Genomic DNA, 23,218 nt, shown 5'->3' with positions numbered 1-23,218 from the left:
TTAAGAGCCACAAACACGGAAGTTTGAAGTCAAACTTGGAAGAGTAGAAATCAAACTGACCTTTTGCTATCTAGCGGGGGGAGATAAATCAGCCTTCAAGTTGAAGATGGAGAAAAGATGTGTGAAGTCTGGAAGAGGCTACTACAGTCAACGCGAGCATTCAAACTAAGGATTGAAAAGGATACTTTTCCACAACTTTTCAACTCTTTCTGAAGCAAACTTCTTTGTCTTCTCTTCAGCCCTACAACAAAGAACAGAACAGTGGAATTGCAATTTGCGAATCATGGAACAGATGTCGGTACTCCTCTTGTTCAATTCTGAAATCTTTTCATGTCTAAAAAAAACTATGAAATTGGAAGAATGCATTTACAGATTAGAAGAAGGAATAAACATATACAAAATTTAAATGAAGAATCGAGGGGAAAAATCATATTTTTAAGCTCAATCTACCGAAGCAAGAGAGATGCTGGCACTGGAAATGCCGTCATGGCCCTCCTCGCAGAGAGCCAGCGCGCTCTCGAGATTGGCGACGATGTCGGTCATGCTCGGTCGCTCCTTGCCTTCGAGGTTGACGCAGTGGACGGCGGTGTAGGCCACCAGCTCCACCGCCTCGGCCTCCTGCAGCGACGGCAGCTCGATTCGCACGTCGAGCACCGGGCCGACATCACCGGCTAAAACGAAAGGCACAGCGTAATCGACGACGCTGGTCGGGTTCCCGTCATCGTCCTTGAAGATGGCCCTCCGGCCGGTGAGGACCTCGAGCATCACGACTCCGAGGCCGTAGACGTCGCTTTTGACGGTCAAATGCTGGAAGCCGTAGTACTCGGGGTCCATGTAACCGACGGTGCCCACCGCCCTCGTCGAGAGATGGCCGCCCTCGGTCTCTGGCCCCATCATGGAGAGGCCGAAGTCCGACACCCGGGCGACCCAGTTAGCATCGAGCAAAATGTTGGAGGACTTGATGTCGCGGTGTATGATCGGCGGCACGGCGTAGCTGTGGAGGTACTCTATCCCCCGCGCCGCGTCGAGGAGCACCTTGATTCTCATCTTCCATGAGTTCAATACGCTGGATTCTTCGCCGTTCTTCTGGTGGAGATGGTCGTAGAGAGCTCCATTTGTCATGTACTCGTAGACCAGGAGGCGCTCCTCCTCCTCCTCGCAGTAGCCTACCAAGGCCACCAGATGCTTGTGGTGGAGGCGAGAGAGGAAGGCAAGCTCCGACTGGAAAGCGCTCTCCTTATCCTGGAACCTCTTCGTCCGCGGCCCCGACTCGCTCCGCTTAATCGCTACCTCCCGCCCGTCGGCAAGCTTCCCCTTATACACGGTGCCGAAGCTGCCGCCCCCGATTTTGGTCTCGAAGGAGAAGTTGTTGGTGGCGGCGGCGAGCTCCACGAAGCTGAACTCCTCCGCCCGGTCCTTAAACGAGGACGGACCGCTCCTCTGCCGTCTCATCACCCGCGAACCCTGGCGCCGGAAGATTCGTGACCGCGAAGCGGAAGGCGACCCGAAGGGGCTCGTTGATAGGCCGCCTGCCGCAGAGGAATGCCCGGTGTGAGGTCGCCCGTTTGCTGCGGCTATAATCGTTGGTTGAACGGAGTTGTGGACTTTCTTGCGCCTGCATATACCAAGCCATATGCAGTAGACGATGGAGCAGAAGCCAGCAAATGTACCGACCGACCCAATGATTGCGAACGCTAGCCACCCACTATTAATCCCCCTTGAAGAGGATGAAGGAGGCGGCGACGACGGCTGTGGCGGAAGTAGAGGAGGCGGGGTTGATTGTTGGGTTTGATTATCGCAGCGATTGCATATAACTCCAGAACCCGAGCAAAGGGTTCCCGAATTGGGGAACAGCCCGCAACTGCAAGAACTCTCGTTGGATGTGCAAATTCCAGGTAGAAGATCTGAGAAAGGAAGCCTCCTCACCTCAAGGTTGCTACTGTTCGCTCCCCAGCAAAAAAGCACACCAAAGTTCGCCGTCGTTAGGCCGCAGGTAAGATCGCCACCGGCGACGATTAACTGGAAGGCAGTCGTGTTCACTGGTGCGTACTCACGGCGCGTGTCTCCTTCCCAGCAGACCACCGTGCCGCCAGTTCGCCTGACAGCGCAGGCGTGGCTCGAACCTAGCGCGAAGCTACTGAACTCGAACGCTGATCCAAGGGAAGGAGGCCATAGGGAGTTGTTGCTGCATATCACGCGACCGTCGGTGCCGATGCCGCAAGCGTCGGAATCGCCGGCGTATATGCTCGATATGTTGTAAGGCGCAAAGGCGGTTTGGATACGATTGCCATGAGGTCCCCAACAGCGTACGGAGCTGGTAGCATTCACGGCGCAAGTAAAGGAGAGGCCGGAGGTGAGGGAGTGGTAAGAACCGTTGTCGGGGGGAACGAATCGGCCTCTCGCTCGCCACCAACGGATGCCAGAGCCGTTGAGACCGCTGCCGGCGATCTGGGCCCCACCAACGGCGAGTTCCTCGAGGGCGGAGGGGCCGTTATAGACGCGCTTCGGGCGTAACCCCGAAGAGGAAGAATCCGATGCGTTCCAGCAGAATAAGGCGGCGCCGTCGTCCCTCAGTCCGCAGAGAGTGGCGCTGCCACCGGAGATGGAACGGAAGGAGATATTGGGCATGATGGGGAAGGACGATGCGCCATCGCCTGGCCGGGCGCAGCGGACGCTGCGGACGGAGCCTGAGGACACACCGCAGACGATCCTGTAGTCGGCCACGATGGCGATGGTGGAGGCGGAGCCGGTGGCGCCCGCCGGAGCGGGAGCAAGGACCACAGAAAGGGTCACGGCCACCGCGACCGCGGCGGCGGCGGCGGCGTCGGAGAGGAGCGACATCGCCGGTGGCTACCGCATGGAGGAGAAGGGAGGGAAATTGGATCGATGGCGGCAGCCGGCGCAGAGAGGGTTTTAAATCGAGGGGAAGATAAAGAAGGAAAGAAGAAGAAAAAGGGGGCGCGGACCGCGGACGGGCGACGGAAACGCGGGCGGAAGAGGAAGCGGATTTTGGAAGCTTTTTCCAAAAGGAGGTCCGGACCGGACCGGAGAAATGAGAAATCCGCTTTAATTAAAATATTATCCATTATAATAAAATCGGACAAAAATACTAAAAAAATCATCTCGATCTTATTTTTTATTTTTAAAATATATTCATTTAGAATTAATACTAAATACCGTTATTATTACTAAAATAAAATTATTTTAAATTAATCAAAATTATTATATATAAAAAATATTTTTTACTGAATTTTATTAAAATTATAACCATAGTTCACATTGTAGAGATATAACAATATAACCATAGTTACTATAATAATATTATAATAAATTTATTTTTAAATACAAATATGTTGAACTATGGTATTTTTTTCAAAATATAATAGCTTTTGACACGTTGTTTTTTTTCCTCAAAATAAAAGATTACCTTTATTTTTATTATTATAAAATACTATCTAATTCTATTTCATTTTAATAAAAATATGATGACAACCTTTTTAATATTTTTAAAATGGAAATAAGGGACTGTTCTTTCAATTTTTCCGATAAAATAATTTTCATTAATCATTAGCCGACCGGTTCAACGGTCCAACCGGAGTGGGTCGAATTGAGACTCAAGAAGCGTCAAACGGAAGAAGGTGAGAATTCGGATTAAGACTTGGTCAGATGCTGTAAACGTAGACTTTGACGAAGAAGAATGTATAATGCATAAATAGTTTTAAATGTTTATTTTTAACAAAAATAAAAATAAAACGCATCCATTATTTTTAACTATAACTATTTCATATTATAATATTTTAATTAAAATTATTATGATTGTTGAATTGGTTTGGACTTAAGTGGAACAATTTTAATAAAGTTGGAATAATTTGGATAAAGTTAAAACACTTTTAATCAATACTAAAATAGTTTTAACTAACATTATTTTTTAAAAATTAATTAAAGTAGTTTTAATAAAAATTGTTTTCAATATTTTTGATTAAGATTATTATTGCTATAAAATTAGGACTGTAAACAAGTCGAGCGGAGCCGAGCTTGGGATGTTCAAACTTGTTTGATAAGATAATCGAACCGAGCCGAACCGAGCTTAAAATAAACCAAGTTTTTGAAATGAGTGTTCAAGCTTGGCTTGATTTATTTTTTATGAGCTTGAGCTTGTTTGAAGCTTGGCTTGAGCTTGGTTCGTTTAGATGTTATCAAGCTCTCAATTCAAGCTTGGCTTGAACTTGGTTCGAGCTTAACTTGAGCTTGGTTCGAGTTTAACTTGAGCTTGGTTCGTTTAGATGTTATCAAACTCTCAATTCAAGCTTGGCCTTGGTTCGAGCTTGGCTTGAGCTTGATTTGTTTAGATGTTATCAAACTCTCAATTCAAGCTTGTTTGATTGTTTAAAACTTTTAATTGTTTGATTGGTTATTAAGATTGATAATTTAAATTTATTTATTTATTTTATTTTATTTTATTGTTTGTTTAGCATATTGAAAAGGTTTTATTAATAAATATAGTTCATAAATATTGTTCACGAACATTGTTCACGAACGTTAACGAGCTGAACACATATGTGTTCAAACTTGTTTGTTTAGCTTAACGAGCTGTTCAAGATTGTTTGTTTAATCAATATTATGTATATTTAACGAACATAAATAAGCTCTTATCAAGCCGAATACCAAGCTTGTTCACGAACGCTTAGTTCATTTACAACCCTAGTTATAATAATTTAGAATAAAAATATTGTTAGAATGAAAAGTTCTTTTTAATATTTTTTTTAACATGGATAATGAAAATAAGGGTATTATTTTGAGTTGTAACCTTATTTTTATATCTGTGAGAATTAAATTATTTTTTAAAATTTAATTTTTTTATTTGAAAATATTACTTTAATTTATTTTACGATCAATTTTGTTAATTCCAAATTTTGGACCGGTTCAAATTTAGATGAAAAGACAGAACCGCATTGCTCCACTCCGTCGTTTGAAAATACGAAAGCAAAAGGAAAGGCGGATTACTAAATAGTGTGTGCGGTGACGATGACCCGCGTCGTGTCTCTCGGGCCGGGCTTAGTCTTAGGTTAGTTTGAACCGGTCGACTTTAGCATTTTTCACGTGAACAATTAACTACGCCGAAGGCTGCGTAGCCGCAGCGGCCTTGTTCTTCGAACAACGACTCAAGCACGGTCCGGTTTGCTTCGAGTCATGGGTCTTTGCTCCATGAACCCTAAACAATTAGCTTCACGAACCGCATGCTACCACGTAGGACACCCTGTTCCACGTGCCAACTCCTACTTAAGTATAATCCAGTCAAGTCCACCGATCAAACAATGGAACACGACCAATGTTAAATAAACTTTGTTAATAATTTATTTAGATTATCAACTTCCTCTACTTGATGTTAAATAAACTTTGTTAATAGTCTATTTAAGTTATCAACTGTCCTCAGATTATAATGTAATGATAAAATATCGGTAAATTAGAGAAAAATCTCTAATGGTAATCATAACTTTGCATGCAATCCTCATGCCCAAAAAACTTTGTTTCCACTCTCTGCATATAAAGTATTACTTGTTTCAACTCCCTTATACAAATATTGATACCTAAATTGCCCCTCAAATTTTTTAGATACAAAAAGTCTAAAATTGAGTACAAAAAGTCTGAAAAAGAGTATAATTCTTCTTAAAGTCAGTACTTTATATTAAAAATCGAGTATATTTTCTATCAAAATTATTCTTCTTATTTTTTAGGTATAAAAAGTCTAAAAATAAATATAATTCCTGTTAAATTCAGCACTTTACACTATAATCCAGTACTCTATATTAGGATCGAGTATATTTTCTATTAAAATTAACTCATATTTTTTAGGTACAAAAAGTCAAAAATTGAGTATAAAAAGTCCGAAAATAAGTATAATTCTTCTTAAAGTCAGTACTTTATATTAAAAATCGAGTATATTTTCTATTAAATTCAACACATTAAACTAAAATCGAGTATATTTTGAGGTGAAAAAAAAATCGTACTCAATTTGATAGAAAATATACTAGATTCTAATTTAATATACTGAATTTAAGAGAATTTATATTGATTTTTAAACTTTTTTACCTAAAAATATCATGGGCAATTAGGTAAATATGTTTGATTGGGGAGTGAAAATTTTTTTTTTTCATGGATAGGGACTGCATGTAAAGTTATATTTGTCAATGGGGAGTGCAGGTAAATTTACCCTAAAATATTCACATTGTTATCCGGAAACATATGACATATATTGATCTTTAATTATGTATATTTATAAAAATTATTTTTTTAAATAGGACGCATGACCTAATATCTTTTTGAATTGTCCGTGTGTATTTTTTTTATTTATCTTAACGATTGATGGAAAAAAATTATAGAATTAAATTGATCATCTATTAATTAATAAAGTTAAGTGAATTTATTATGAATATTATTTTCAAATTTCACCTCAGAAAAACATCACTTTTGACTCTGGAGTTTAGTGAAATGAAATGATAAGAAAATGTAGGGACAAAATGATGTTTTCTAAATTTTGAGAGGTGAAATAAAATGTTTAATAAAATTTAAGGTCCAAAGTTCAATTTTCTCTCCATTTTGTGTGTTATCACCAGAAGCTTCGGTAGCCTTCCATCCCGCCGAAGAAGATCCCCATCTGGTCCTCGCCGTCGCCGTTGTTCTCCGCAAGCATGGGATTCCCACCCTCCTGGCGGAGTTGGCCGATCCCTTCGCCTTTGATACATATCCCCAGCAGATCCATGGTCACCCCATCGCCTATCGCTTCCTCCCTGCTCGGCCTCACCATCGCCGGCGGCGCCAGATCTGGATGCATAGACATTGATTCAGCTTGGCTCAGGATCTTCCATCCATTTTCTTCAATCATCCCTCCATTGCTTGGCCCGATATGGTTTGACATGACGTACGAATCCATGAGCGGTTGTCTCGGATTGCCCGGAAGAGGAATTTCCTGCACCATCGCCGAACTGGAGAAGTAATCCACGAGACTGGCGGGCGCCTTCCCCTTCCGCATTGAGTAGTTCTCCACGTTGTTTAGGAAGAAGGAAGGCGCCGATGAGTTGTTTGAGGAAATGTTGCCGCTTGCCTGGTGGTAGATCGAGAAGGCGCTTCTTCTTCGGTAGCCCAATTGTTGCAGCGGATAGTTGAGAGGATTTGGCTTTACAGGCTCCGGTTTTTGATTCGTCATTAAAGTGAGGAAGCTCGGCGCGGTGGCTTGTGGCAAACTGTGCTCTTGCGGCGGAACCTCGAAGAAATTTGCTGGCATCTTCATTACCGGGCCAGCGAAATATGTGGAAGAAGGAGTGCTCAGTGTCGCGCCCATAAACGCTGCATTCGGCGAAAGTGCTATCGCCGTTGAGGATTCTGGGAGTGCTGGAGCTTTGTATGTCTCTGTGCAGTAGCTCCCCTTCCCTGCCCCCAGTAAGGATGCTGAGAGTGAAATATTTTGGCCGTACATCGCCGATGGGATTCCCAATAAATTATTACTGAGTGTGGAATTTGCCTGCAGAGAGGTCTCATCCCCTGTTTCATTGACACACATGTTTAGATTTTTCATCCCAAATCCTGGCGATTCCTCTATTGGAGCCATGAAGGAAGACGATGACCCTTCAAACAAATCAACAGCGGAAGACTTCTCATTCAATCTCCTCTCTCCCATCAATCCGTCAAGCGACGAAGCCGGCGGCAGTAGCATTGACTGACTGGTCCCAGACTGTGGCGACGTCACCGAACCACTAACCACGCGGCTGCCACAGAACTCGTCCAAGATTTCATACTGAGCCGTCAGCAGATCAGTTAGGCACATAGGAATTTTCGTTATGAAGTTAGGGTCATCGGGCAGTGAGGCCATGATGCGGTTCATGCGTTCGTGGGTTGCCGGATCATCCCGGTTGTAATTAGCCATGACTGGGAGACTTTCACTCAGTTGCTGCTCCACCATATTTGTCCCACTCTGTGGAACTTCTGCGTAAGTCGCTGCGTGCTCGTTCATGTCAGGCAGCATAAACCTGTTGTCAAAGGAAACACCTTTGGCAGCGGAGGAGCTCGACTCTCCGACTGTGGCTGAGGCCGGTAGCTTCATACCCTCCTTCGAGAGTTTGCCACAGAACGCCCGGTGAACCTGGTAGCTGTTCCTGGCAGCAAATGCCCGGCCACAGTCGCACTGGTGGCGGGGAAGGGAGTGGGTCTTGATGTGGGCCTTGAGATCTGCTTCGACCGCGTAGTGCTTGGTGCAGTGGGGGCAATGCAGGTTCTTGGGACCGTGCTTGCGGTTGAAGTGTTTCTTGATGCCGGTGATGTCACTGAGAGCGCGGGAACGATCGTGATAGACACAGGTGGGGATGGGGCAGACGTAGGCCTTGCGGCGTGCTGGCATGCCGTTGGACTTCCTGAGTTCCCAGTTCATGTTGTGGGTTCGCATGTGGAGCAACAGATTCTGATCACGCTGAAAGCCCTTACCACACACGTAGCAGACAAACTGGCCGATGGCCAGTAGATCATCAGGCTGCAGGGCCACCACCTCTGCAAGAGGATCTGGTAATGCAATCTAATCTTTAGTTTTGTTGTCCATTCTAACTGTGAGCAGTATTTTAAGTTCACATAAGCACTGAATAAGAACATATACAAAGGAGCATACCTTTTCTAAGTTTTATTTACATAACATAATTTATGTTCATAACATAATTTATGTTCATAACATAATTTATGTTCCTATGTAGTTTGTGCCTTTTTAATGCATCTAGTATGAACTTGGAGAGAAAAAAAATTAAGTAGATGGTGATACCATTATTTAGGAGCAATTATGTGAGGCTTCAATAGATATAAAAATGATAAACAAATTCAGATAATTGGAACTCATAATTTGTTTTTGTATAGATAACCATGGACTGCTGTTAGGGTGCATAATTGGCATTAAGGTATATATAAAACTCTTGTACCCAGTTAATATGCTAAAAAGATGTTGATTTAAGTCTTGATGAGCTAAATTTTTTCTTTTTGCATGAATGATTTGACTAAATCTTCTAAATAATTGATTTAACTTAGAAAAATCAGAATTTTTCATTTGTATTCTCTTTATGGCTAAGCTAATTATGAGTTAGTGAGTCAACATCTTATATATGAGTTAGCAGAGACATATATGTCAATGACAGTGGCAACATTTGATCAATATATGGCATTTTTTGATCAATTGATAATGGCCCAAAATAAGATGACAAAATTGGACAAGAAAATATGAAACACTACTGTACCTACCTGGATGTCCTGCTGGTCTGGTCTTTCTTTTCTTCTTTTCAGAAGGGTTAAGGTTTGGTTGTTGGCCACCTTCAGTTGAGCTGCCTGCAGTGGAAGCCTTTCTTGACATCCTCCTTGAATGTAGATAAGTCTACAATCTAAATGATCCAATGTTCTTATGAGAACTGATGTGTGAAACATTAGCATTAAAGTTAAAGAAACAAGAAACATGGAGCTTAAAAAAGTTAAAAGCCAAAAAATGGAACAGAACAATCCAATGCAAAAATTTCTTCTCCAAAGAAAATGAAGAGTAGAGTTAGTTTTGGATCCAAGAATGAGGCCTATAATTGAGTATGTCTTTGTTCCAAAGATGGCTTTTTGTCTTTTATACACAGAACATAAAAACTGATGCTTTAATTTAAAAGAGTGATTTCTTTGTCGATTTTTGGACCACTTATATAATATTTATATATATTAAACACATGCCTCATATTTATTGTTTGTTTCTTTGATTCATGCATTACAGTTACGTGCAGTGATATGAAATTGACTAAGTTTAAGATGGATAACTTACTTTGGCATGTTTTGTTTCCATTGAATGACACTTCAATTTAAAAAACAAAGTTAATTATGAACACTGTATAATTGCTCCAAGAAAACTGAGTTATAGTGAGACAAACAAGATATTACTATTAAATAAATGTATTTCAAACGCTAATCATGACTTGTCATGAAAACATAGAACTAAAGGAAACAAACAAATATTGTCTTAAGAAAAGTAACATATGTAATCATATCTTTGTGTTTGCTAAATTATCATTTTTGATTGCTCATGCTTGATGTTCTCTATGATACTATAAATGCTATCTACCATATCAAATGTATATATTTGATGTAGAAATCTAGTCTAGGAAAGTGGGTTAAAAATGCTTGTAATTTAAGTATGGGATGCACTTGGTTAAATCATCTTCCAGTTTTAGATAGATTACAATTACTAACTTTAGGCATGTATATTTTTTCTCATGTGATGCCTCTTTCATCTTATTCATTTAGTTTATATATTTACTTTTATGATATAAATCGTGTTGGAAGAATTTTGTTTTCATAATGGCAAAGAGACCAGAATATTGCTAGTGACACAGATCTGAATATTAGTAATGACAGAGTCTTGAGTCTTGTAAATGAAATTCAACATAACAATGACATAAATCTTCAATTCTTTAGTAGGAGCTTGGGTAAGAGAATTTTGTTCTCATACTAGTGAAGAATGTGGAGACTGAAAAAGATCTTTTATCTCTGAGCTGTGAAGTCTCATTTTAAAGCTAACAGTTGTACACGGATGATATTTAGGTAGATGTTTATTTTCATGCAAAATGAACAAGGATTAGATTTGATGGTCACTATTTAAAATTGTTTCCTAATCAAAATTGTCCTTGGTAAATCTGATGTATCCATGCTAAAACATAAGCTTCAAATACTTAAATTAATAATGCATACAAGGAATCATAAAACTGTTGCAAATCCACCAATAAAGAAATTCTGCATATCTTGTAGACAATTTTTTCCCTAATAAACACTGTTAAGCTTACTAGCCAGATGCTGATCATATACTTAAAGATGTTTTCTAAATCTAGTTCGATGAGTAGAGTGTTTAATCATAGACATGCAAGATATGCAGTAAAGGGGAAAAGAAGTATAATGATCCCAATTAATTTCCTTTCTCATAGTTATAAGAAAGAGGGAATAAAATACTATGTGGCAAAATAATTTCTTCTTTGAAAAAACAACCAACTCATCTCATTGGATATAATTTTGTTAGTGTATTCAACTAAAAAATTGAAAGGTAAATGTAAGTTTGAATTTATGGCATTTAGAATACAAATTCTTCATAGATCGATCAAATGATAACAGGTCTTTTATAAATAGTAAAAAACCCTAATTTCTTTTGAATGTGTTTGTCTTGGAACGAAAAAGCTCTCAAAACTATATGCATATTCAGAAATGAACTTGAAACAAAAGAAGATGACTATGATGTATACTTTCTGGATCTACAAACTTACTTGGTGAACTTGAGGGGGCGATCAAATGGATTAGTTGAGGATGAGCAAGAAAGATGACTCTATTGATTCAAGAAAGACCAAGAGGATTGTACCCTCACTCAAGCTTGACAAAACCTTTTATCTATGGTACCAGAAAAGGATTTCTTGAGCTTTTAAAACGTTCTTTAGAGAGAGGTCAAAAGAAGACGAAATGAGAACTAACTTTTTTAAACGTGGCTATTCGATACAGTCACGCGGAACGCGAGCATGAACCAAAAAATTGGGTTTATCACATAAGGCAAGTCATTAATTGTAATTTAAAAAGGGGGGAGACCTCAATGATATTCGTATGTAATCTTGGAAGTTACAATTTACCATTTATGATATCCGATATATATTTTTTTTTTGCAATACCCAAATCTAACAGCCGACCCCACCTAGTGGGAAAAGGCTTGGTTGTTGTTGTTGTTGTTGTAATACCCAAATCTAACCCTTGCTAAAGAAGAATTTTGTGTTTGAGCCTGCTATTAAAAAATGCCCAATCTAGACCCCTTGCATGCATTGTACCAAAATATCTATTTTTTGGTCATTAAGTTATTTCACCAAACATCTTAATGTTAGGGGTTTGTAGCAAGATTATGCCGAAATTCACCCATTCATTTTGATATCATCTAGGTTGATTTTGGCATAATTTTGATACAAAATGTAAAATTTGCCAATATCATATTTTTGACATTTTGTCATTGTGTTCGAGTATTAGGTAAGCGCTAGCATAATTTTGATACAAAAATGTTGGTTAATGTGTTCAGTGAAATACATTGATGACTAAAAAGTGTATTTTGGTAAAATGGATGAGATGGGCTTGGATGGATATTTGTTATTAGGGGGGCCAAATTGGATATTTTCATTGTTTTTAAATAAAAATATTGTGTTTTATTGAAGTAACAACAGTTTAGATTGAGCCTGGTTTCCTCTTCTTCAATTCCGTGAAACTTTTCTTTTAGTAATCATCTTTTTCTTTTTGTTTAGATTTTCCAAATATAAAGGAAATAAGGGTGAGTAGGAGAAGAAGTGTGTCCTTGTATCATAACATTTCATCATCATCAAGCCTTGTTAGTCCCACCTATTTTATTTTAGGTTGGCTACATGTATTTTATCCTTTCATTAAGTTTTATAAAGTTTGCCATTTGTAGTTTATTTAGATATCTTAAATCACTTTTATTATGTTGTATAGAATTTTCTTTGGTCTCTTCCTCCATCCCTCAAATCTTTAGCCTTCATAAATTCAACTTATATAAGTTCAAAATCTACCTATTGTTTTGAAACATGTGAATATTATCTTTATCTATTTTATTTTATTTATCATCAACATGTGTCTTTACATAATTACTCTATATGAACAATACTTTTTTTTTCAATTTATCTTTTATAGCGACATCAATTATTTTTTTGCACGAGTTATTTCTAACTGCAGAACACTATAATCACTAAGTATGACAAATCATTAACACATCTCATAAAATCGATCTTTTAGTCTAAGGAACATAATAATCACACAAGACTCTAGAAGTTTCTCTTTTTTTGAATCATTCATTTTTTTTATTCTATTAATGATAATGATAGTTTCATATAGACAAACAATTTTCATATTCCATAATTGATCAAGATATCTGAACCATGATTTTGGTTAGCACAACAAAAAATATCGTTTTGATTGGTGTCCGAAATCAATAATTTTTGTATAGGTAAATGTCATTGTGGCAAGGTCAAAGATGAGTATGATTAGTTATACTATTAGATTTTTTTGTACCTAATAAACTATGAAAAGATAGATAAATAAAATTATTATAATCTATTACTATTAAAAAATTATATAAAAAATCTCCACAATGCTGCTACACAAAAGAGACTAAATAGAGAAATATTTTTAAATATCATTTTCAAGAAAACACTCTTGTTAAGTTTTTAAGATCTACCAAGTTTATATATGTGCCCTTACCGCTCTACATATTGCCAAACATGTCACCACTAATAAGCTTGTGTGATGCATGAGGTGATTTCACATAAGGATTGGTACTTATTTGTAAATATGGTAGCCTAGCAAGGTGATGGTGGGGATAAAACAATTGAAGGGGTTCCATAGAATTGGTGTGGATATTATTATCATTATGTTAGTAGGTTTCTAATGGTGTTTAGTCAAACTCCTCAAGCTCTTTCTATCTACTAATTTATAGGAGGGCATGGTTATATATTTATGTTCATAGGCTGGGCGTAAAGATTGAGGTTCTTATCAATAATGTTCATTCACACAAGTTTTGAGTCTGCACATGGAGGCATCACAGAAGAAAAAATTGGGATTATGATAAAATCTGGTGTGGCTTAAACTATACATAGTTCAGATGATGCAGTATATTAGATTATCTTTTTGCACTTATTTGATAAATGTGAAAGATTAAGGATCAGAGATGATCGTATCGTTAAGTATGTAAATGCTATCGCAAAATTTTGCATCATTCAGTTTCAGAACCTTTTGCACATAAAATTGCAAAATAATGTCAAGAAAAATATACTTCCAATGTTAGAATTCTTGGGCAAAATTTTTGACATGTTTCTTTGTATAACCTTTCTGCAACTTCCAGATGTATGTGGATGCAATTGGCTTGGATCTTCTATACTTCAGTTATTGTGATAGTTTTTTAAAGCATTGCCTTCCCATTTTTAGTCTTAACAAACATGTTTGGTTACACTCCATGCATGGATGCTTATTAATCATGATTAAATTTCTATTTTATCATTCAATTACAACATTCCTTTTTGCAAGGGATTAATGATTTTCATGCGATGCAGTATTATTGCATCTTTTGCATGTGAGTCTGTGACTTTACCATACAATTTATGTTCCAGCTCGTAATGCTACTTAAATCTATATTCAAGTTTTATTTTGCTAGTCAAAATGCTTCTATCATTGAGTTGATGGTTTTAGGTCGTAAGACAATGCATATCAGGAAGCATTTAGGCTGTTTGTCTTAATGCATACCAGGAAGTATAAGTTTGGCGACATATAGATGAGATATGTTTCCTTTTCCTTTCCTTGATTGATAGTTGGAGTGTAGGATTGTTCATTGGCTTGTAGTAAGAGTTAATCTCCTCTTGAATGTTTCTGAAAGGAATTTAATATTTAGATTCCTGCTTCTAGTCACATGTCTGATAGAAACATTTAAATATGATCAGCATTAAGACTTAATTCTAACCTTGTTTGTTGTCAAAGTTATTTAACTTCTATTGCTAGTTTTATAGATCTTAATAAAATTGAGATGGCCAATAATTGTCTAATCTTATCTTTGTAGCTGCCTTTGCCTCTGCAGTGATTAACGGATGAATATATGCAAAATAGCATTGCGTATGGTTTTGGTTGGATTGAACTTCTGGTAAATCTTTATAACTTTGTGATTAAACCATCAATGCAATGATAAAATATTGAAAACCAAATATTTCCTTCCCAACTTGGTATGATAATCAAGTTCTAGCCCTAATCTATCATAGTCCTTTTATGGGAGCAATCAAACCAACAGAACTCACAGTTTGGTTCAAACTCAAAAATTGAACTGAACCAAATTGTATTATTTATTCTTCTTCACCTCATGCCCTTGTTGCTGCAAGCAAGCATCCCCAGCTTATGCAATAATTGTTACCAACCTTTTGTGTTCATTGCTTTTATTTGTCACATCAGTCTGTTCAGACTGCTTCATTTTACTTCATCTCTCCTATCTCTCAAGCTCAAGTGTCATTAAGTATTCCATCGTTGCCTTTTTGAATTGAATAATTTAAATTGGAGATTTGCCACTCCGTCTCTTTTAATTAATTCTTTCTCTTCTTGATGCCTTGAATTAGATGTGAGAATTTCAGTCTATGAACGGCAAATGCTTGTTATTTTTATCAAGTGTTTCAGTGGGATTAGTATTTTTATTTTGTCTCCTCTGCAAACAGAGATGGTAAATTCAATAATAACCTAAATTGGATATTTCTTCTCCAACTATTGCAACATAGCATGCATAGCTGATTATATACCCCTCAGTGAATGTTAACTTAAAATAGATTAACAGCCATAACCAGAATCAGAAGTCACAATTTCGCCTGAAATAGATTCCAGGGCAATTTTCTGCTGTGGCATTCTTTTGTTTGTATTCTGTCAATGGATAAGCAAACTTGTTTTTAGAACAGATGAAACTGCCTTTTGTGTTTATTTTCTTTGTAGATGACATAAACTTTAAAAAAATGTGGTCATGACTCTAGTTTCAATTAAATTTTAGAATGTTTATCTCATATCAATTAAATCAATATTCTTGTGTCCTTGTTCTTCTTACTATAATTTAAAATAAATTTTGTATTTTCAAGAACTATGCCTACTAGTTTATCCATTTTTTGGATTTTATCTCGTCTCAATCAAAATCAAGGTTCTTGGGTCCTTGTTCTTTTTATGATAATTTAAAACTTATTTTGTGCTTTCAAGAACTCTGCATGCTATTTTCTGATTTTTTGTTCTTCATCTAACAGTTCCTGGAAGTCCTTTGTTTTCTCTTTTCTTTGGTTTACTTCTTCCAACAACATTTCAGTTCCCAATATATTCCTTACGCTTCATTTTGTTGATTGTTTTATAATGCATTTTATTATTCCGTTTTCCATTTTCCATTTTACCTAGCTTACTCATTCCACAATAATCTTTGCTACCAATATCTTTCTGGCCAACATTTCATTGGGGATAGTTTTAGTCCGAGAGTTTCACGACTCGCTGCTGGTGATATAACACTGGTTCTACAACAAAGCTAGTGAAGCTCGTAAGTAAATGGATGTTTGATCCACCGATGAATCTTTGCTGAAACAATTTGAAGAAGCCAGCGATACTTGTAAATGACCAAATCCTGCTCTAGGTTTGTTACCTTAGATGGATTAAGAGAAGACCCTCAGCTTTGGAAACAAAAGGGCATTGAATCCATGGTTGGAGGATGGAAAAGGAAAATTTCATGAAGATGCTTGCCATATCTTTTACTATGATTTCTTTTCTAGGTGGTAATATATAGTACACTGTATTGAATTTTATTACAAAAGCCACAAGTCTGATAACTTCAAAGAACTGAAGAAATAGTTGAATCTCAGAAAGCAGAAGCAATGCCCCCGAGCTAATTAATTCCTACCTTGTTGCATCAGAACAGAATTGGAATCACTAAAGCGTTGCATTCTAGAAAGAGACCCATTTATATTTTATATTTATAAAGGCAATACTTTCATCAATTATCATGATGTATCTCTTCTGTAGTGATCTTAGGACAGGTTGGTAAAGACGTTGGGGCAAGCGCTTCATCTTTTACCATTTGTTTGTATTGGGAATGTTTTGCCTTTTGCCATTTGTTTATATTGAGAATTATTTTCATGATAAATCTAGTTAGCACTAGTCCTGGGTGATTGGTCTGGTCTTGTAAAAATTTTTTATCGGCCATCAAAATAAATCAAGAAGTGTGTGCGATGGATAGTCCAATATTCGTTGGTTGCACGCTCCATTTGAAATTATTTTTTTATAAATATATTATAGTTGGAGATCTAATTACAAATATTTAAGTAATAATTTAGATGTCTGATCCTGTCTGGAAGCTGAGAAAACGAACCTGTCGGTGTGACGTGTTTGGAAGGTTGACCGCATCCCCATGACCCGGTTGATGATCTGTCCGCTGCGTTGACCAGGTCGTCTGACATCCAGCGACCGGGTCGCCCCGGCCTCTGGTACCTCGGTGCTCGAGGCGAATCCCACAGATATATAAGTAACCAGATAATAACAGAATAGTAGTAAAATAAATAGATACCGAGTACGAGAACGTACCCTGGCCCAGGGGGGCGCCCTCGGGTGGATGAGTGAGCTGGTCGGGATACCGATCGAGTCGTCGCGACTCTAAACAGTAGATAAATGTCCGCTCGGTGAGTAGCTGGCTCCAGTGGCTCGGAGCTGGACGGATATGGATCCGTAGGATGATGTACTGTCCGACTACATCCTCGGCTCGCAGGCCGGAATACAACAACGGCTCGCAAGCCCAAACACGGCACGCAGGCCGGATAAACCCAATAACCCACCATGATGATAACGATGCAAAGAATAAAATACCTCGGCGCAATGGCCAGGATTACCCATATAATACCAAGCTGCGGTTACCTGGAAGGTGACGATACCCACTAAAGACAGCGGCAATAGATGCGAGAGGGGGCGGCAGCGGCTGTCGGCGGCGGCTATGGCCGCGGGGAAAAGGCAGCGGTGGCTGCCGGCGGCGGCTGTGGCCGCGGGGGAAGGCCCGGAGTAGGAGGCGGCGCTGGACGCCGTATGCGACGGCGGTGCTCGATTTCTCCCTGGCAGCGGTGAAAACGCCCTCTCCTAGGCGTCGTCGATGGCGTGAGACCGGAGGAAAGGGGTGGAGGAGAGGAAGAGGAGAGCTCCGGCGACTTCGTCGGTCGCCGACGAAGGGCGTGAGAGGGGCAAACCCAAGCTTCTCCCTGGCTGGCGGCGGGTCCAGCTCCCTGTCCAAAAAACGCGAGCCCCCCTCTCCTTTTCTTTTGTCGTGCTTCCCTTAATCACCCAAAGAAAGCCCTAAATGTCCAATTACAAAAATGTCCTTCTTCTTTCTTTTAATTGCCTTTGACCCCCTGACATATCTGGATCACAAGCCTCCCCTTCAAGTCTAGTCGAAGGAGGCGTGAGTCCGACTGACTGGACAGTCTATTGCAAAGAATTGAACCGCTCTCGATGTCAGAGCCAAATCGCTGAACCAATAATATAATGTCGTTCGAGCGGTCGCTATAATAGTGGTGTCGTAGGGGATGGTAACGCTATCGAGCAGACCAAGTCGGAAACTGGACCAATGCCAAGTGCGCAGCCGCGAAGATACCGACCGGACGATCGAAGTGCTGTAGGTCGGATGGATAGATGCTAGACGAACGCTGTCGTGTGAGCGATCGAAATGACGCCGATCGGATGGATAGATGCTATACGGACGCTGTCGCGCGAGCGATCGAAATGACACCGATCGGATGGATAGATGTCGGGCGGACGATGCCGCGCGCGCGATCGAAATGACGCCGATCGGATGGATAGGTGCCGGGCGGACGATGCCGCGCGTGCGATCGAAATGACGCCGATCGGATGGATAGGTGCCGGGCGGACGATGCCGCGCGTGCGATCGAAATGACGCCGATCGGATGGATAGATGCCGGGCGGACGATGCCGCGCGTGCGATCGAAATGATGTCGATCGGTCGGATAAATGCCGAGCGGACGATGCCGCGCGTGCGATCGAAATGACGCCGATCGGATGGATAGATGTCGGGCGGACGATGCCGCGCGTGCGATCGAAATGACGCCGATCTGATGGATAGATGTCGGGCGGACGATGCCGCGCGTGCGACCGGAATGATGTCCATCGGAAGAATAGATACCTGGCCGCGACGACTGCTCGACCCCGAACGGGGGAGATAGATGATCATGAATCTGGTCCGTGACCAGTGAAGGCCGCTCAACCCCGAACGGGGGATATAGATATATGATGTGCTGGTCCGCTGGACTGATCCGAAACCGGTGATGATCGCTTGAATATAATCCTCCCGGCCGATCGGCTCGGGGGTCTTCGCCATCGAGCCCCTGGCTCGTATATAATCCTCCCGGCTGCTCGGCTCGGGGGCTCGTATATAATCCTCCCGGCTGCTCGGCTCGGGGGTCTTCGCCATCGATCCCGTAGCAGCTACAGGCTCGTATATAATCCTCCCGGCCGAACGGCTCGGGGGTCTTCGCCATCGAGCCCCTGGCTCGTATATAATCCTCCCGGCCGAACGGCTCGGGGGTCTTCCCATCGAGCTTGGGGCTTGGTTAATATGCTCCCGGCCGAGCGGCACGGGATTTATCCCATCGAGCCCTTGGCTCGGTTTCTACACCCCCGGCCGAGCGGCACGGGGTCTTCCCATCGAGCTTGGGGCTTGGTTAATATGCTCGCGGCCGAGCGGCACGGGATTTATCCCATCGAGCCCTTGGCTCGGTTTCTATACCCCCGGCCGAGCGGCACGGGGTCTTCCTATCGAACTTCTGGCTTGACTAACATACTCCCGACCGAGCGGCACGGGCTTCCCATCGAGCCTTTGGCTCGGCTAATACACCCCCGGCCGAGCGGCACGGGGTCTTCCCATCGAGCTTGGGGCTTGGTTAATATGCTCCCGGCCGAGCGGCACGGGATTTATCCCATCGAGCCCTTGGCTCGGTTTCTACACCCCCGGCCGAGCGGCACGGGGTCTTCCCATCGAGCTTGGGGCTTGGTTAATATGCTCCCGGCCGAGCGGCACGGGATTTATCCCATCGAGCCCTTGGCTCGGTTTCTATACCCCCGGCCGAGCGGCACGGGGTCTTCCTATCGAACTTGGGGCTCGGTTAATATGCTCCCGGCCGAGCGGCACGGGAGTTCTTACTTAAACTACCAATCTATGAGCAATAGGTAATTGAAAGAACTGACCTATCGATCGGCACGACTATGACCCAATTTCTCAACTCCCGAATACCCGTGGAGTGAGGAGCATACGTTATACTTGTCGAAACTTATTGGCCAGTTTCCTCGCCTGATGAAGACCCCTTTGTCGGACCGATATTGGGGCAGGAGTTGCTCCCACCTGAGGGCCGATTGGACCCTTATTCTGCTCCCATTTCTAGTGTTTCTCCGGTCGGTCCTCCTGGGTCGCTCGGATATCCGCTCAGCTTAAGCCTTTTTGTCTCTGTTGCTCCACGAGCTTAGCTGTTCTTGCCTCCATTAGAGCGTCGAGTTTCTCCTAGGGGAGCATCACGGTGTGAGGTCATCCAGCCTCGTCCATCTATTCCGCTCGGATACAGGCGCGTTCCCACAGACGACGCCAATTTGATCCTGTCCGAGTCGCTGAATCGACGGACGCTGGGCACGTGGCGCTCTCCTCTATCTCCGACCAGCTGCACCGACCTCCGGCGAACCTGCACAGAAGTCGGGCCGGGGAGGGGTCCCCGGCGACGACCCTTCGACGCTCAAGTCAGGCAAGCAGACAGCAGATATGAGGCTCCAACATGCGAGAGAGCGTACCTCCGGCGAAGGGTAAGGACCCTTATATAGGGCTGTGAAGAGGCATGTGCACTCATACCGAGGTGCACACGTGTTCTGTGCCATACCTTAGTATGAGCTTGTCAGATGAGCTTGCCTGATCCCTTACTGCTACAGTCCGAGCACGTCTCTGATGGGACAGTGAGCCCATGCCCTAAGATCCTGCGTATCACCTATTGTCAGAGGATGTTTCTGTCCTTGTCTCCATGCCGAGCGTCCGACCGGTCGGCGGTTTCCTCACGTCTGACCGGTCGGATGTGCTGATACGCTCGGAAGCTTCCTGGTCGCGTGCTCGGGACTGTTTGCAGTGTTGATACTTTATTCTTTCGGCCGAGCGGGCCATCCGCTCGGCACTACTATACTGTTCATCATGAGCGTCGGAACCCCGACTCCCCGCCGGGGTGTATCGCTTCCGCTCGGAAGCTTCAGCCGGTCGTCACCATCATAATCAGCTCGGCCAAGCTTCTGGTTGGCCTTTTACCTTTCGACCTCCACGTGGCGTTGACTCTGCTAAATGGGGTCCCCCATTCTTACTGCCGGATCAATGTCCTATCATGATATTATAGTTATGGGGACAATTGAGAAAATAGAATTATTTTCATGGACTCATATGATAGTTGGATGATGATTTATTACTTGAGATTGAAGAGTTGAACTATAGGTCTGAGGATAATTGACGAGATTGACGGATGTTAGATGAGTGGATCACGCCACTTTGTGTTGGGAATTGGTACAACTTCTCACGTGTCGCTGCACACGTTGACGGCCAGTCCAACTGTCCAACGAAGCATCTCTCAATTATACCGACCCTGGGCCGGGTCTGGCCTGAACTCGTCCAAGCTTATAACCGAGTCAATGGTGCTTGTTGACCCGATTCATCAGGTTGAACTTGTCGGGTCAGTTCCGGTTCCTTTGGTGAAAATCTGGCAGACCCTTGATTAATCGTCAGTTGGCCCATCGGTTCAACCAAATTTTTTTTTCTACAGTTTGAACTGGTGGTTCCTCGTCGTTGGAACCACCGATTAATCGGTGGTTCCTAGTTGTTGGGGGGGGGGGGGGGGGGGGGGGTTTTTTTTGGATATTTTTTTCCAACGGTTAGAATCATTTGATCATGTTTTTATTAATGACTATGATTTAGTGTCCGTTATTATCTAAACTCTATAAATAGAGAGTTCATTCATCATTTTCACACACATCTTCTCTATTCTTAATCTCAACTTTGTATTCTTTATATGCTTTCGTTTTCAATTTTCAATTACAATGGAAGGAGGTCGTGGATGTGCATCATCTTGAGCTCGGAAGGGAAAGGAAATAATAAATCCATGGGAGGAGGACCCCAACATGAATCCATGGTGGAAATGATGAATCCACTGATGATGAGAACAAACACCTTCTGAATCCGACACCCGAAATATAAGGAAGTATCGATGTAATTATTTCTAAGGTTCAGGAACTTTTTCCTCTAAAATCTTCTACTTTTACTAAACATTTTGAGAATGTTACTCTTCCGTCGGGAGAAATGCGTGCAAAATGTAAGCACTGCAGTGCTTCTTACAAATTCCAAGCTGGCGACGGCTATGGGTTGTTGAAATAATATGTAGAAACGAAGCACCCGATAGAATATGAACTCAATCGTTCTCAAATACAATTATCAAGATTTTCTTCAACTAATGATAGTATTGATTCAGGTTTATTTTTATATTCGGATAATAAATTAAGAGAGTCATTAGCTAAATTTGTTTCCGTAGAACATCTTTCTTTTAGTTTTGGATCTAAATGCACATTTAAATATTTTTGTAAAAAATCTCTTAATCCATGTGCTAAGCATATTCTTAAGACTATATTTACTCGTACAATTAAAAAATTAGTAAAATAAGGAAAAAAAATTAATTGATGAATTTAATACATTAGATAATAAAGTTTCTTTATGTTCCGATATTTGGAGTGATCATTGGCAAATACATTTGTATATGAGTGTGACTTGTTATTGGATCGATAACTTTTGGAACCTCTAAAAAAGATTGTTAGCTTATAGAGTTTTTAATGAATCACATAATGCTCATAATATCGCACAATTATTATGTTTAATTTTAGAAAAATATATATAACTCATAAAATATTTTCAATATCATTAGATAATATTGGTTCTAATACCGCTTGTATAGGTGATCTAAAATTTGTTTGTCAATCTATTATTAACAATTTATTTTTTCATATTCGTTGTGTATGTCATATTTTAAATTTACATGTTCGAGATAGATTAAAAATTTTAGAAAGTTATATTAACCAATTAGAATTACAATTTCTTATTTATAGTCTCATTAATCTATAATGAAACAATGTGATAGGTTTTGTAAAACTAATAAAATGAGACCTAAAAAATTTTCACATGATGTACCAACACATTGGAATTCAACATACCAATTATTACAAGATTTATTTTAATATAAAAAATTATTATGTTTATTTTTTTTTGCATAAAATACTAATATTAATATATATTTATTTTTACAACAATGGAATATTTGTAGTTGTGTTTGTGAAATTTTAAAAGTATTTAATGATGTAACTGAATAATTTTTCGGTGTTTATTATTCCACTGTTCAATTAATTTTAGAAATTTTTTTAATATAGTATTAGTTTTAAATGAACATATTAATAATGAATCTTTATCTCCTTGCATCTTAGCTATAAAAATTATTGGTGCAATCGACCTCTAAGGTTTTAATGTCAGACAAATATGTTTAAGTATGTTTAAGTATGGAGCTTGATTTAGGGAAGTCCTAGT

At 40.6% G+C, this 23,218-nt stretch overlaps 1 protein-coding gene and 2 long non-coding RNA genes across 3 annotated transcripts; 1 reads left to right on the top strand and 2 right to left on the bottom strand.

Annotated features, from left to right (window-relative positions):
- Nucleotides 1-307: 307 nt before the first annotated feature.
- Nucleotides 308-2,978, bottom strand: LOC122002545 (putative serine/threonine-protein kinase-like protein CCR3). Its single transcript, XM_042557745.1, has one exon. The coding sequence runs from the start codon at nt 2,839-2,841 to the stop codon at nt 442-444; it is 2,400 nt and encodes a 799-aa protein (XP_042413679.1). The 5' UTR covers nt 2,842-2,978; the 3' UTR covers nt 308-441.
- A 3,505-nt stretch (nt 2,979-6,483) lies between these two features.
- LOC122002544 lies at nt 6,484-16,577 on the top strand. Its single transcript, XR_006117671.1, has 2 exons — nt 6,484-8,553; nt 14,636-16,577. It is a non-coding gene; the product is annotated as an uncharacterized LOC122002544 (long non-coding RNA).
- On the bottom strand, nt 8,419-17,009 carry LOC122002543. The gene is made up of 3 exons (XR_006117670.1): nt 16,949-17,009; nt 9,271-9,407; nt 8,419-8,550 (listed from the first exon to the last, which is right to left on the bottom strand). It is a non-coding gene; the product is annotated as an uncharacterized LOC122002543 (long non-coding RNA).
- Between the last annotated feature and the right edge of the window lie 6,209 nt (nt 17,010-23,218).

This window comes from Zingiber officinale, chromosome 7A (genome assembly GCF_018446385.1).
Source record: "Zingiber officinale cultivar Zhangliang chromosome 7A, Zo_v1.1, whole genome shotgun sequence".
NCBI classification, from domain to species: Eukaryota; Viridiplantae; Streptophyta; class Magnoliopsida; order Zingiberales; family Zingiberaceae; genus Zingiber; species Zingiber officinale.
Note: the sequence above shows the minus strand (reverse complement) of the source record. Positions and strands in the feature narration are given on the sequence as shown.

Excerpts from the sequence above, each read along its gene's own strand:
- LOC122002545 (XM_042557745.1), bottom strand. The coding sequence starts at position 2,841 with ATGTCGCTCCTCTCCGACGCCGCCGCCGCCGCCGCGGTCGCGGTGGCC.